This window comes from Sebastes fasciatus, chromosome 19 (genome assembly GCF_043250625.1).
Source record: "Sebastes fasciatus isolate fSebFas1 chromosome 19, fSebFas1.pri, whole genome shotgun sequence".
NCBI classification, from domain to species: domain Eukaryota; kingdom Metazoa; phylum Chordata; class Actinopteri; order Perciformes; family Sebastidae; genus Sebastes; species Sebastes fasciatus.
In genome coordinates this window covers 4,111,652-4,128,004 of record NC_133813.1, presented here as the reverse complement: position 1 = coordinate 4,128,004, position 16,353 = coordinate 4,111,652, and the positions used below count along the sequence as shown (strand labels likewise).

Below are 16,353 nucleotides of genomic sequence, written 5' to 3'. Positions count from 1 at the left end.
GGGACTTTATTTTGGAAAAAAATACGTCAACGGAGAGGGACAAATATTGTTTTGATCCTGTTTGAATTTGCACCATGAATCCCATATATGATGTTTGTTAATTTAAACGATAATTTTGCAAGTGAAGAAAGTCTCAGTTTGTCGTAGTATCATTTAGTTTAGTGTGAAACCGCTCAGTGAACTACGTCAAAACAATAAGAAAAGAGTGATGGAGAGGAAGAAAGGAGGGTCAAACCCAGAGAAATATGGATGTTTCTTAACACGTACATTGATATTTCATGTTTTAGGACGTGTCATAGAAACAGTTTCTCCTCACTTTAAGTGCCACTTATCCAAACGTAGCCGCTACCTGCGACGAACGTCTTTAAAAAATATGCCTCCAGCTCTTATCTCCCCCATGCTGTCCCTTCTACAGTTTCGTCACTTTGTGCGTCACTGTTTGTGTCATAACTCCTCATTAGGACTGAGTGACTGTGTGTGTGTGTGTGTGTGTGCGTGTGTGTGTGTGTGTGTGTGTGTGTGTGTGTGTGTGTGTGAGGAAATTGAGTGAATGTGATATGGTCCTTGTGGATTAAAGCATTTTGCAGAACAAGGGTTACACAGTGTTAACAAATGGCTTCACCACGAACAGAACAACAACCTTATAAAAGACAAGAAAGTATAAATTGGACGATATAAATCAGACGTGTAGCATATAAAATTAATATCATGCAAGAAAAATCAAAAAGAAATACAATCCAATCAGAAGCATGCAGATGAAAAAAAGGAAAACACTGTGAAAAGGCTGAAATGAAACATATAACATAATGAAAATATTCAAGTAATTTCACAAATATATTTGCAAAGGGAAATAAAATAGTAAAATGAAAAATATTTCCATACAAAATAGTACAGTACAGTATGTTATTAAAGCAACAAGTTGTCATGTATGAAAGTGTGATGTTTGAGAGGCACAGCACTGAAAGTATTGAGTGTCTGTATCCGCTTTAATCCCCTGCTGAGTGATTGACAAAGTATTGATAATGTTGTCTCTCAGAAAGGCCAGATTGAAATGTCACGCTTGATTTTCTCTCAATCTGTAGAGTTCAAACAAACCGTCATCATCATCACAATCAACCTGTTAGTCCAAAACACACTTCCCTTTGACATTTCAACGGTATCATAGTATGAAAGAGTGTAAAGTGACTGCTGGATAACGTGGGACTTTGTCTCTACTGTTGCTAATGGTACGTGTCCACAGCCTCCGTGCTTTCCACGCCCCCCATTCATTGTCTATGTAAGCAGCCGCGCAATGCATTCTGGTAGCGTGGCGTCGCGATTCGAGAGACTAGGCGTCACGACGCCCACTCCTCATTTGCATAAAGTTGACGGCTCGTCTACTTTATGCAAATCACGGGCGTCCGACGCGACTCGCCGCCTTTTGAAACTCCCGAGGATCTTTTAAAAATAAACGTTGTCGATCCAAATTAAAGACAGATTCATCAACTGCATGGATTATTTCTCGCCTCAAATGTTTTCAGAAACACATTTCAGTGAACTATTTACGTGAAATAAGAGAAGAAAGTTTCCAAACGAGCCTCCATACTGGTTCCGGTTTGAAAGCTGGGAGCAGCAGCCAACGGCGGGAAAGCGTTCATCCAATCAGGAGCCGAGTGCCTTGTTTCTAGGGACAGCACACCAAGCGTCCAATGCTGGGAAGCGTCGCGTCCCCTCGCCATAAAAAACGCCTCTGTGGACACGTACCATGAGAGAGAACACAAAAACAGCTTCAGCACCTCGGACAGAGAAACACATCACTCTGTGTGGAGGACGAGGCAAAATATCAGACTTTAACAGTGGAGACTGTTTGTTTCCAACCGACAGTCAACGTTTTTTTTAAGCACGACCACAATCATTCCTGAACCTCAAAGCATCAGTAGGCGAGATTGGAGCAAATATGATTACAAAAAGTTATTTCTATAAAACAGTCGCTATATCGTGACAGTAGTACATGAAACAGGTAACCTGAAAAAATCATGTGTCCTCCGGTGCTCCTAACAATATCTGCAAGATTTCACAGACCGGAGGAAAACAAGCAGTCAGAGCTGATCTGAGGTCTGCTGTCCAGCTGCTGTCTATGAGAGCCGGCTGTCAATAACTCGCAAACTTCGACCAAGTGGTCAAACTAGGCAGCGCTGATCAAATATGAATCAATATTCTGTTACGTTAATGCCTATTTCTCTCCTCAAATGTTTTCAGAATCATCTTGTAGTGCACGGTTTAGCTGTACAATGAGAAAGTTTGTGAAATCTGGTGAAGGAACGCCAAGTTCTGGTCACATGACCGGCGCACAGCCAATAGGAACGCTCTCTCGCAACGAAATGACCTGTGATTGGTCAACGTCTCCCGTCACGGGCTAGATGTTCTAAAGCCTGAAAACAGAGCCATGAGGAGGTTCAGAAGTCTAGTTTTCTCTCAGAACACTTGAATTACAATATGCTGAAAGGTTATTATGGAATTTTTGCCCAATGATGCCAAAAATGTATACTGCCTACTGACACTTTAACCGAGTGTTTCTTATTGGAACCTTGATGATGAAGCTCCACTAACCTCAACGAAATAACATTTTAACTCAAACCACGATCTTTCCCTCAAACCTGACCAAGTCATTTTTGTGCCTAAACCGAACCAAACCTTTATCATATGGTTGTCACATCATAAAACTGATTTTGGGAGGCACAGATTTGTACAGATTAGTGATGTCGTCCTGCCGATAGTCAGATCAGAAAACGTTTCAGTTGGTTTTGGTCTTTTCATGGGATCTGATGACAAGCACAGCTGCTTTGTATCCACATCTTCATTTCCTGTAATATTGAGATTAGTGAAAGACCACTAGAGGTGCTTATCACTACAGTATGTACACACACACACGCGCCCACACACGCTCGTCATCACATGCTCGTTAATCTCCAGCTGTGGCTGCAGGTGTCTGTCAATGATAATACACCTGCAGGCCTTTAATCACTGGCCGCCCCATTGGTTCGTACCATTCAAGCCATCATTTATTTTCAGAGATATCGCCTGCTGTTGCCTCTGTAGTGGAACGGTGAGGGGTGCGTATATACCAGAGACAGTCATTAAAGACAGTGACATCATACCACATCTAAAGGGGCGATGAAGCATCACTTGCTCCCCTGACAACCTGAAAGGTCTCTTTGTTGTTTACCCAGAAACGAGCCTATATACGAGCTCTGAATTATACTTATAAACAATACGTAACAACAGAACAGCTGATATGTAATGAAATTTAATAGTGGATGGATGCTTATTTGTATATTATTTAAAATAACTGAGTGTGAAGTCAGCTGTTCATTGACTATGTTTACATCTTTACACAACTAAAAGAGTTTACAGCCACACTAGCAGCTCTGTGGCAGAGTAGTGCTTTGACAATGACTAGGGCTGCCCCCTCTTAGTCCATTAGTCGACTAATCGGTCCGTTTGGTTGTAATCAACTAAGATTTATTTAGTCAATTAGTCTTTTTTTATGCTTTTTTCATGCTGGATGACTTATTTCTAAGAAACTTATGAGCACATCTCTGTTAAACACAAGATTTAAAGTGGTGCTTTATTGTGATTCCTTGTGGAGAAACTCGGTGTTACAGACTAATCGATTAATCGACAAAATCATATGAGCGTTAGTCGACTAATAGTTTCATTGGTCAAGGTCAGAAAAAGTGGCATGGTCATTGTCAAAAGGGGTCCCTTGACCTCTGACCTCAAGATATGTGAATGTAAATGGGTTCTATGGGTACCCACGAGTCTCCCCTTTACAGACATGCCCACTTTATGATAATCACATGCAGTTTGGGCCAAGTCATAGTCAAGTCAGCACACTGACACACTGACAGCTGTTGTTGCCTGTTGGGCTGCAGTTTGCCATGTTATATGATTTGAGCATATTTTTTATGCTAAATGCAGTACCTGTGAGGGTTTCTGGACAATAGTTGTCATTGTTTTGTGTTGTTAATTGATTTAGATTAATAAATATATACATGCATTTGCATAAAGCAGCATATTTGTCCATTCCCATGTTGATAAGAGTATTAAATACTTGACAAATCTCCCTTTAAGGTACATTTTGAACAGATAAAAAATGTAAAATGTGCCCTAAAATGTATAGAATGATGTATTTATGTGATAAATTGATCAGATACACATAAAACATACATAAATGTGAATTTATTTTTATTTAAGTGTATGTGTATTTGTATTTGCCAGAAGTCTGTTCAGCATATAAACAGCTTTATAACTAATAAATATATAAAGCTTTTGTGTAGAATGCAGAATTATGCTTTTGTATTTTTTTTTTTAACTGTACATTTAAATATAAATGATGTTTGTTCTTGCTAGATTCAGATTAACTCTGTCCCAATACTTTAGGACAAGGACTGTGTTTATCATTGTAAGAGCTGCGATGCAAATTAAAACCACTGAAATAAGAGCAGGAACACAGTTGAGTGCTTTGTCATGCAGTATAGTTTTATTACAAAAAGGTTTTATACAAATTTAACTGCATAATGGCAATGAACGCTTGTATTTATTATACCTATTGCCCTCTATGTCATCTGTGGCAGGATGTGACTCAGCACATCGTTTATTATTTAGCAAAATAAACAGAAGTAACATTCATTTCAGCTCCATGCTGACCATGAACTCATATGTAACATAACAATATCATAAATCTTAATAAATACACATACTGTACACAAAGCAAAAATAAAAAACAATAGCAGTTCCACCAAACACAAAAGGACACTTCATTAAGCTTTATTTAGCAACGACCAGAATGAGTGAAAAAAAAAAGATAAAAAACAAATTGAAAGTCCAGTGAATTTTGGAGTCTGTAATATAATATCAGTGTCTGTATATATCTTATTTTTAATTCACTTTTACGTCTTCAGATTTAAGACATTTTGACCAAGTTGAGCTCGTGTTTTTTAATTGAAAAAAATGTTTGCAGTCAAATGATGCATTTGTAACGTTATGATCCTGCTGGGATCAGTTATTGAAACAGAAATCCTCCACGTTGTTGAGTTTGATCGTCTGCAGTTCCTGGCTCTCCAGTAGCCTGTAGCTGAAAGACACTCGGCTGACAAACTTCCCGCTGGACACCATCCTCACAACTGTGTTATCACAGCCGATCTTCATGTGGGCTGCAGGGGGAAGGAAGGAAGGAGAGGATATTAAGCCTCAGTTCAACCAGTTTGATAACGTAGAAGAGAGGAGATCGGTGTGTATAGTACTCACTGGGTCCAGTGAAGGAGATGCAGAGGTCTGTGATGGGCAGCAGCTTCGATGTGTCGATGCCGCTTCCTCCCAGCAGCTGCACAAAATCTCCTGCTTCTGCACAACCAGGCATGGACCTCTGTGGGAATCAACATACGGCTTTATAACGTGGCAAATACTATTGACATTCAATTCAGTTCGACTGAGTTAATGCGTCCCAAAGAGCACAGCTACCGATGCAGTGGTGCTGTGTGTTTGTATCCTGTAAGACATCATTTTGTTTTTATTCTTAAGACCAAATAAATGATGGGAAAAATGCAAAATACTCGAATGCAAATATTTCACATCAATTAATTTCCAACTACCAGGAACCTACTGACCCCATATTTTGCCGTGTAATATTCGCGTTCTGTTTGAAAGTACTCATGACAAAGAGCCCTCTTCTATTCAATTCTTGAAATGGCCTAAAATGACCCATCTTTTCTTGACAAGTGACCTTGTGCACCTCCGTTTGAATAATGACTGCACTCTTCAGAGCAACAGCACGATAGGTCACTTGTTCTAAAAGCTTGAGTCAACCTACGTTTACGTCCTGGAGCAAAATACAAAGTAGCTTCATGTCCTTGGAACGTCGTACAGCATACAGATTATTCAAAATAAACTTCTGTTTTCACAGGAAACAACTTGGTTAGGTTTAGACAACAAAACTACTTAGTTAAGTTCAGGAAGTGATTGTGGTTTGGGTTAAAATAACATCGGAAGTGGCGTTACTTAAGTATAGAAGTTACGTGACAAATCAACGTTGACTTCTGGTTTCACACGGGGTGCGAACAGTAGAGATCTACTGCCAATAATTTATTTCTAATGTTGAACCTGATTTTTTAGCCACTTGGGGGCAGCAGAAACAAGCTGTAAACATATTATCAGCTTTTAAGTTGATGATAAGGTGATTTAAGGTGAACTTGTTCGCAAACAGTTTCTGGCCACCTGACGAATGAAAGCCCAATATTCACTCTCTTCAACGTATCTTCGTACAACGGTTCGTATGATACTGTATCTTACGAAAAGTAATTTTAAATTTCTTGTGTGTTCTCCGACAAATGTCCAGCAACGCGACCGATCAGTGCACCTGTGCAAGCCCCTTCGGTGTTTAGGCAACAAAACTACTTGGTTAGGTTTAGGAAAAGATCGTGGTTTGGGTTAAATGTGAAATGTGACTCCTGGTTGAAAGTCCTATGTTTGTTTGACCCATCCATCCACCCTGACCTCCTCCCTATGCAGACTTTGTTGCTCTTTATACCACATCATCTGACTTCCTTAGCGGCAGTCCAGCACGTCCTGGCTCATGATTACATGGGTTATATAGTACGAACAGTGGATGAGAACAGTCTGATCTCTTTAAGGGATATATTTGGCTTTTCAGCTGCTAAATGCTCCACTATGTTCACCATAGTCTCTAACGTTGTCTGTCTGCCGGCAGGTAGTGTACAGTGTGGTTTTAGAGCTTTTTCACATGAAAAAAAAAAAAGCTGAAAAATAGCTGCCTGCTGTAGCTGGAAATGACACTGGTGAAAGCAGTGAGCCGTAACACCAAAACAAAGAGTTGAAAGACGCTAAAATGCTTCTTAAAGCTGACGGGAGCTGCAGAGTTTGGTGATATTTCTCTGTGGGTTCTTTACTTAAATTACTTTACTAAAATCTCTCTATATATTTTAGACCTGTTTTGTCACACAGGTATGAGGATATGTTGCTGTTCTGTTTACTTGTGTATTTCTAACGCGTCATTAGCGTAAAAAAAATGTGCAAAAGGAACTTGTGATTTAAAAGTCATAATGTCAGCAAGCAGGCAAATCAAGGTAGCATAAACACTGTATATAACGTTAAGTTTTTAAAGGGTCAGTTCACTCAAATCACTAAAAGTGAGTGATACGGGAGGGGAGGTAAGCACCCTGAACAGATTTCAATGCATCTCCTTTGTACTAGATTAGTGGCGAAACCTTGAGTAGAATGAGGTGAGGAGAAGAATCAAGAGCACTGAGGAAATGTTAAAGTGGATATTGTGCAGAAATCAGTATTTTATGTATTTGCTCACCTTGGGAAAGTTGTTGTTGTTGTTGTGGTGTCCCAAGCTGAACTCAGAGACTTCAATCTCCACTGGATATATGATGGAGAAGCTGCAGTTCCTGTGCTGCTGCGGGATCATCATTGTGTAACTGCCCTCTGGTGACTGGGAGATGACATTACAGGCTGCAAGAAGACAAGTAGTGGACGTTACTTAATGGATTCTCAAGGTGAAGCAGGTGAGAGAAGCACAAAGAGTTTATTGTAAATGACAAATTTTGGAATAGCGAAATCAACAAAAGTTACTGTAGGACAGTATTTTCCATGTGATCATGGTCCTGATCCAGAAACATAGTGATGGCAAACTGTCTCCTGTTGGTGCAACTGATGACTAAAGCCCCCTGCCAGGCTCTCACATTAATCGCTGCACAAACAGGTTGAAAGCTACCTTTGTGTGCCTGTATGCATGTTATAGTTTACATAATGAATGTGACAATGTACTTACGGAAAGGATTGATGTGTTTCCTGACCGTCAGGGTGAAGCTGCTGCCGGCGTTGTGAATGCGGAAGAAGACCATGGCCACGTTCTGAGAGGAGCGCACGCTTCTCCTCAGCGATCCCGAGTCACAGTAATCCACATAGCGCTCGTACAGAGGCAGCGGGTGATCCTGGGAGCTGGGGAACTTCTCTCCTTTCATCACCCAGCCGTCAAACACCTTCATGGGACACAAAGTAAGATTTTAGATTCAGTCACGGATGATTTCTGCAGGGATAGTTTGGGTGTTTTGAAGTGGGGTTGTATGAGGTACTTATCCATAGTCAGTGTATTACCTACAGTAGATGACGGATCGCACGCCCCCAGCTTGGAGAAACAGATAGGAGTACCGACACCGGAGCAACGCAATACAGTGCTGTGGACGGGGCCGGCAGAAAAAGATATTTTAGCCACCTAAAAGAAAGGCTCACCTAAAAAAATCAATATCCAAGACAGCTTTTTCCTTCATCTTTCCGACGGGGAACTGAACTGAAAGTGTAACTTATCTGAGCTCTCTCCAAAGCCAGCAGGCTCAGATGACTAAAACAGTATAGATACCTTACACCTTCACTTCAGTTTGCCATCAGACAATAATCTAAATATAGCGTACACTTAAACAGATAATTTTCTTAGGTGAGCCTTTTGTTTTAGGTGGTTAAAATACGTTTTTCTGCCGTCCTCGTCCACAGCACCGTATTGCTTTGCTCCGGTGCCGGTGCTCCTGTCATCTACTGTAGGTAATACACCTACAATGGATCATTTCCTCATACAACCCCACTTCAAAACACCCAAACTATCCCTTTAACTCTGGAGGATACACATTGATCTTAGTACTTAAGGGTTATACCATCATGATAAGTTTAGCATGTAGAGAGCATCAGCGTGTAACCGTGGGGGGGGTGCTTTGTAAGTAAGCAGGTTACGTACAATTGCCTTATGTTAAAGGAGCTTTTTGTCTAATCAGGAAGTGTTTCTAAGCTTAGTCAAGCAAGATGACTGACCCCAGTTTGGTAGCACAGGCTGTATAATACCTAGCCTACACAAATACAAAGTCACATTTCATCACCACTGATTACTGAATATGCACATAAAGGTGTTTCTATGTAACTGGAGTTAAAGATGTTACAATTAAAGCTGAAATTGTATATTTTAGCTCCACTTCTTAGATGCAGTTTCACACCTGATTGGAGCTTTTTTTAAGTATAAGAGGAGGAAAAATATAAGGTGTTATTTGTGTGACAAGTTGTTATAGTTGTTACCGTGATGAAGTCTCCTCCCCTGCAGTCGATGTCAACATTGTCATAATCCACAGTGATCACTTCGTTGGGCTCAGCCATGAAGAAAGCAGCACAGCTGAGCTGAGGACGCTCTGCTGTGAAGGTGAACTGACCCTCCACTGCAACCATGTCCAGACAACCTGAGAGACACACACCAATGGATATGTGCAGTCAGAATAGATGTGCATGCTAGAAAACAGCATGCAGAAGATGTATTTTGTTTAATTATTACTTTAAGTATAACAATATATTGCACTGTAACCATTATTTTTCAATTATTGTGCCTTTTTCTTTTGCTTCTCTGCAATTCAAATTCATTTTACATGTCAATAAAACAAATTAAAACTGAACTAGAGAGACAGAGAGAGAGGAGTCTTGTTCAAAATTGTCAGTTTATAATTTTGTATTTAATGTAAATGTGTCTCTTTAGCTCGCTTTCACACATATAGAAGCTGTACAACCTGTCAATCATGTCTTTTTTTTCCAGGATATAATCTATATATATTATATAGATTATGACTTACGTAAAGGTCGGCGGTACATTAACTCCTCAGGTGTTTCTCTCTTGAGTTCCGAGTTGAAAAATGAATATAATTCATCTTTTGAGATCTCGTTGTTCTGCAAGAAATAAGAAAAAAAGTGTGTTTGCAAAGTTTAACAAACAATTGCTGTTAATTTACAGCAGGATTTCAACAGTATTAACCTGTTATTGCTAAAAACAGTGCTTTACTGTAACTATAATGCATTCTTAAAAAACAGCACTTTACTGCTGATCAAAGTATCATCAGTAACAAGTGCCTTTAATTGTATTTAGTGTGACTATTCCCATGTCTGTAACCTGCTAAGTCTATTCATCTAGGCAAAAAATAATGTTTATTAAAATGTATGTAAAAAATAAATAGTGCATTAAAACAAATCAGTAAGATAATGTAAAAGAAAGGTGAAAAAACAGCTATATAATGTATCTTTAAACAGTAAATTAACTGTAAAATACTGTGAAATTAATAAAGTTCAAACTGTATTTTTCATTAACAGTACAAAGCTGTAAATTTCAGCAACAGTATAATAATGTTAATTTTACAGTAACATAAAGGCAACCCAGTTCTTAACTGTTATTTTACTGGGAAATTCTTAACAGTGCAGCTGTGGTTTGTCTGTGCAGGGAATTGAATTAAGAGTATTTAAGGAGCAGATTGTAATGTACATGCTGCATCATAAAATAATAAATAGTGCATTAAAACATCTTTACAGAAGACATGAATAAGTACTCACCTCGATGTATCTGGAGTCTCCTTTGAGGACAGACAGACTCAATACCAGGAAGAAGAGCTGCTCTCGGAAGGTGCGCTCCATAACGCGCATCTCTGGCTGCAAAAGACGCACCTGAGAGGAGGAAGTGTGAGCTGCTCTGCGACCTGCAGAGCTGCTTTTTATAGGAACAACTTCTGACATTGGTCTCTGTCACACACCGTGGATCCTCACCCCTCCCTCTCTCTCTCTCTCTTACCCAACCTATTGCGTGGTCGTGACGAGAGCAAGGATGGACAAGTTGAGACACAGAGAGAGGGATGATGCCAAGTGAAGCTCAAACAGCACAAATCAGCTGCAGTCCCTCCACACTGCTGATCATTAAACACCTGACCCATTATGTCAACTTATTTTATTGTCACTACTAACTATTTTAATTCTGACCTGACACTTTTCTGTCTTTTTGCAGGTAAAACTGAGCAGATTGTCAAGTGACTCCAGTGGAGCAATACAACTTCATGTTTGATCAAGCATTAGTATCCAACAGAGATGGGGACTTGGACTCAAATCACACTTAAAGGGACTGTTTGTAACTTTCAGAAATGCTTGTTAACAGCGACTCCTGTGGCCGTTAAGTCAACAAAAGTCAGCGTCGGGTTTGCGCTTGTGCTTGCTCTACATAGACATGAACGAGCATCACTCAAAACAGTGAGGTAACACACGTCAGCTAAAACCACAATATCACTCTATATTTCACCTGCTTGTCAGTAATGTTAGCTGACCAGACGAAGGTCTCTCCATGAATCACTGCTGATCCTAGTGTTGGCTTTTCCTGCTTCAGCCTCCGGGGCTGAAGCAGGAAGAGAAACGTTATCGTCTCCGACCAGGTGCCGGTGTCTTCCTCCGGCACCCGGTCGAAGACGATAACGTTTCTCTCTGCGGAGCCCCGTCACTTCACAAGACACGGGAAACCTCTGTTGGTCTGGAGGCGCTGCAGCATTTATTTCTGCACAAACGTCCACTGAAGATTCACTAGATATTCTCAGAGTTAAACTAACTCTTCTGCAGTGTGTAGTGTGCGCGCATGCACGTGTAGAGGTGGAGTGAGACAGCGAGAACGCGGGCGAAGGCAGTGAGTGAAGGCGAGCAGGCAGAGGAGCAGAGTACAGCAGAGACTCCGGCCACACGCGAGCGTGCATATGCGAGCACGCATGGGATCCCGACCCGGTAGATTTATACGTGTAAGAAGTTACCAACAGTCCCTTTAAGTCGCACACACGACTCGAGACTTGACTTGAATAAATGACCATCTGTGGGTTTGAGAGGCTAGAGGGATGTGTTAAAGGATTAGTCTGTAGGATCTGGCGGTATCTAGTGGTGAGGTTGCAGATTACAACTTCTCCCGTGTGCCAAGAGTGTAGGATTGCTACGTGGCCGACGGGAGCAAGTAACGTTATCAACTCGTGTAGTGCATCAAAGACAAAGTCAGAAGGAGAGCTGGAGGTAACACAAACGCAGTCACACCTGCAGGGAATACAGAGTTTCTGATTCATCTCCAGTGTTTGGAGCTCCAGGAGTGAATCCATGTAAACATGAGGAGAACGTACATGAAGGTGAGGAAGAGGAGAGGAGGTGTGGACAGTTCGACTGTCTGATAGTAAAACTGGATGAAGTTTATACTCACACAACAGTGACGTCTAACTCATGTAACAACCTGCAGTGATTTCTACAGCATTGACTTCACACCCGGAGTCCATTCGCTAAGCTGCTTTCACGCCTTCCGTGTGTGTGTGACGCCGTCCTGACAAACCCCGGAGCCTTCAGCGCTGTAGTCTGGCTCATTCGGGGAGGGTGAGAAACCTTTTTGAGCGCCAAAAAAAAACACCCAGTTTCTGAAAGACGGTCCCATGCTTTTGTATCCTGGAGAGGTTGATATGGAATGTTTGCAAAACGACATGCCAAATTATACATATAATCAGTCGTTGATTATCAACTGGACAACATACAAAGTTATTGTGACTGTGTTTCCACCCAGGGGGCAACCTCCGGGTCTGAAAAGTGAAGCCAATGCTGAAGTGCCTTAAACCTGCATTCTTTCTAACAGCCAGCAGGGGGCGACTCCTCTGGTTGCAAAAAGAAGACTATGAGAAAATGAGCCGACTTCTCACTTGATTTATTACCTCAGTAAACATTGTAAACATGAGTTTATGGTCTCAATCTCTAGTTTCAAGTCTTCTTCAATACAGCATGATGTTCATTTAGTAAAGTATGGTCCCATTTAGAGTCAAATAGACCATAAAGCAGGGGATGCTTTAGGGCGTGGCTACTTTGTGATTGACAGGTCGCTACCACGGCATTGTCCGGTCTGGGAGTTGTCCTTGTTTTCGTCTCAGAACTAACTCTTTCTCAATGTGTTTTCAGTTCACGGAAGGTAATTATAACCTTTTTGGTTGCCTAAAAATGTCTTATTGAGTGTTCCGAAATGCCAAACTCAAGGCTTCAAAACCGTAGTCCACAAACCAATGGATGATGTCACGGCGACTACGTCCACTTCTAGGTCATCGGGCAGGAAGGCTCACTAGAGTTTTTGCAAGTTTTTGCAGATCTCAGATCAGATTTCGTAGTTTGCGTGCTACTTTCTAGACACAACCGCTAAATCCAAGGTGGCGATGGCCAAAATGACAAACTTGAGGCTTCAAAACGGCAGTCCACAAACCAATCGGTGACTATGTCCACTTCCTATATACAGTCTATGGTTTCTACACATCTGGCTTTCAAAACTCCACTGCAGCATCTATAAAACAAGATTTGCTCATTTATGGGCACGAAGGCAAATTAACGGTTAACTTAAATGCACTATCATTGAAATACTTGGTTGTTGAAAAGTTTTAAGTTCCATTCACAGACTTTTACTGTGAGTCAAGGACACCGAGTCCTCGTCTTCCACCTGTCTGAGCTCAGTCCCTGAGGTCTGCAGGTGCCTCAGGCTGTTGAAAAGGTCGATCCATTCAAATGCAGAGAAATTGGGCCTCGGTGTAATCCACACTCTTGGTGGCGAGTGGGTAGGAAACAACATGCTTGTGTGTGCAAGATAAGCAGTGGGTATATAAACTTGACATATCAGAGCTTGGAAAATCTTTTCATACACCTGGAAGGCAAATGGAAATTCAGATACAAGCTTGAGACAATGTAAGTTTTAACAAGGTGTGAAAAAAATATGAACTTCTCACGACGAAGATGATGTCATTCGTGAAAACCTGTAGCTCTTTTTGTCCTCCAAAGTATCAATGTCAAATTCAAAACAGTTTCTCCCTCATATTGATGCTGGATAGTTCAACTGAATAACAGTCAAAGTTCGATTCATCTATCTTTTCGTTCGCCACGTATTAAGAAGGTTGCTTCCACTGTCCTTTCTGACTAATTGAAACATGATACGAAGGTTTTCTGTCCACACTTTGAGTTACGGTTAGGGGACTAAAACACTTAGTTAAGGTTGGGGAAAGACTGTTAATTGCAGGTCTCTAACAAACTCAATTCAGGCTTGCAACACGCCCATCTACTATCCCCAAACTCCACTCGCTACACACAGTAAAGGGCACACTATTTCCTGCATTGGTAATGCACGTTTGTATTGACGCAAATTGTGAGGTGCAAAAGTGTCCAGAGTGAACGGAGTTCCTAGGACATTGTGCTGAGAAACAAAATGCAACAACAGTACAAACAGAGATAACACTATGAGACAGTCTCTTCTCAAAGGCATTCTTGGTGTTGCACTTGTTTGTACGTAAGAAAAGTAGCAGATGTGTGACTGCATGTAACTGCATCTTCTAACATTTTTATCTCCCTCATGATTGTTGTATTTTATTTATGATATAATCAGTATTGCTTGGCTGTGTTTTGTTGCTTGGTGTTGCTTGCTTGCATGCACTGAAGAGTGGCCGTTGTTGATGTGTTACTGTACTAATGTTTTGCTGCTTCCTGCTGCTCTGCATGGCTTCATGCATTTGCAACCTGCGTCTTAAGAATGCTTATTTTGTTGCTGTTGCTGTCTTTATGGTGTCTTGTTGTCTGCTGTCTGTAAATGTAACCATCTCCTCACTGGTTTTATAGGACTGCATCTGAAAATTAACCAGCTGGCAAACACATGCACTTTCACAGAAATGTAAATTATTGTGTGTTGTGCTTATAAGTATAATTAAATTAAATGAATAATGAAAAAAGAGAGTGAGAGACAAGTTCAAATCCTGCATACTTTTTGCACACCTCGCTGTGTGACGTGGATATGATTGTTGAATTGTTGGTTTCAGAAAGTTAAAGAAATTGTCTGAGGCTTCTTTTCTGACCAAACACTCCCAGAAAAAAACAATAATTATATTATTATAATTGTTGTAGCACTGAATATTTATGTTAATAAAATAAAATAAATTCTTGCCCTAATCAGATTTTAGATCTTATTCCTAGTTTGCAAACTGACCTCTATCTTTCTGGATCCCCATTTCAGCCAAATAAAAGTTTAATCTCCGATATTTATGCAGTCTAACAAATAAGATTTAGATGTTTATACTCAATGTTTTTGCACGGCCGATTTTTGACAACTATCAAAAGGACAAATATCTAATATGATAATTAGAGTTTGTGTAAATTTTGTTCCAGAGTTTGGCTCTTAAATTGAGATTTGACAGGATACAGTCAGTAATTAAGTTACTGTCATTTCCTGCAGCCGTGTCAGAGAGACACAGATTGGAGATTTGCTGCATTGCACTCCAAGTTAAATGTATTCTTTATAGGACTCTTAAATGCAACCAGATTACATCTTCAGTTTCATTCAGTTGTTGGTGCATAGTGATAAATGTATGCATTTATTTGAAGCGTTTGTAAACCGTATAGGAAGTAGAAACCACTCACCAGGTTAGAGGTGTAATAGGCCTTATAGAGAAAGTAAACCAAACACTTTCTCTGTTTTTTGTTTATTTGTATTAATGGTATGTCACACATGTCATCCTCTATATGTGTCTCTACATCCCGAGGTGTTTTGCAGGAACTTATTTGCTCACAAAGTGTTTTCCATCACAACAAATATACCAGTTTTATGCCATTATTTCTACATTAATTTCAAATACAAGCAACGTTTATTTTTTAGCTCACTGACACACTTTTCATTATGTTCATTAATTTGAGCTACTTTGAAATTTGCACACAGACGTCTCCGTTTGAACGCTCATTAAAACAATTTTCTGCCTCTTCGCAGCGACGTGCGTAGGGAGGTTTTATTTGGCTCGTGGGTGAATTTGCAGAGATGCCGGCCACTTGAGGAATTCTGTAGCTTTTCATTTAGCCCTGAGAGGTCTGCTTGAATAGCAGAAGCCATTAAGTGCTGGTGACGAAGCTTCATTAGGATGCCATCAAATCAGATGCTCCCCATTGTGTCCTTTCTGGAAGTTATGTACATTATCTTTTAGTGGAGCGGACTCTGACATAATTAATGTCCACTTAAGCAAATGAGTTTTCTCAAATATGCTTTTGCCATTGTGGGAGGAAGTATTCACATCTGCATGAGTTGCATCTGTTTGGACAAAAATGTCTCCATATAGCATAAGTGCCACTTATGCACGACTGCAGCCTCAACGAGGCAGCTTCAGATTATAGAACAAATGTATTTTATTATATATCTTTGAAACAATTTGAGCCAAATAATTTCAAAATAAAATGAAATATGTGTTCAGACAGAACAAAGGGGAAATTTGAGACGCAGCAGTGTTGTGTATAATGTCAAAGGAAAGAAACCCGGGTAACAAATTTGCCAAGGGAAGCGCAAATTGAGGCGAGACATCTCTGCACCATTTTTGAAAATTAGAGAAAAAATTGTGCTTTGGGATTTTTTAATCCAGCGTTAAACGTACAAAGAAAGAGGAAAAAGGAGAGAAACTGGGGGAAATAACAAAAATGAAGCTGCCTCATAAACTG

At 40.3% G+C, this 16,353-nt stretch overlaps 1 protein-coding gene across 1 annotated transcript; it reads right to left on the bottom strand.

Annotated features, from left to right (window-relative positions):
- Window positions 1–4,500: 4,500 nt before the first annotated feature.
- On the bottom strand, window positions 4,501–10,571 carry crhbp (corticotropin releasing hormone binding protein). Its single transcript, XM_074617174.1, has 7 exons — window positions 10,414–10,571; window positions 9,666–9,759; window positions 9,124–9,281; window positions 7,835–8,045; window positions 7,361–7,515; window positions 5,290–5,407; window positions 4,501–5,195 (listed from the first exon to the last, which is right to left on the bottom strand). The coding sequence occupies exons 1-7, from the start codon at window positions 10,501–10,503 to the stop codon at window positions 5,041–5,043; spliced, it is 981 nt and encodes a 326-aa protein (XP_074473275.1). The 5' UTR covers window positions 10,504–10,571; the 3' UTR covers window positions 4,501–5,040.
- Window positions 10,572–16,353: the final 5,782 nt, after the last annotated feature.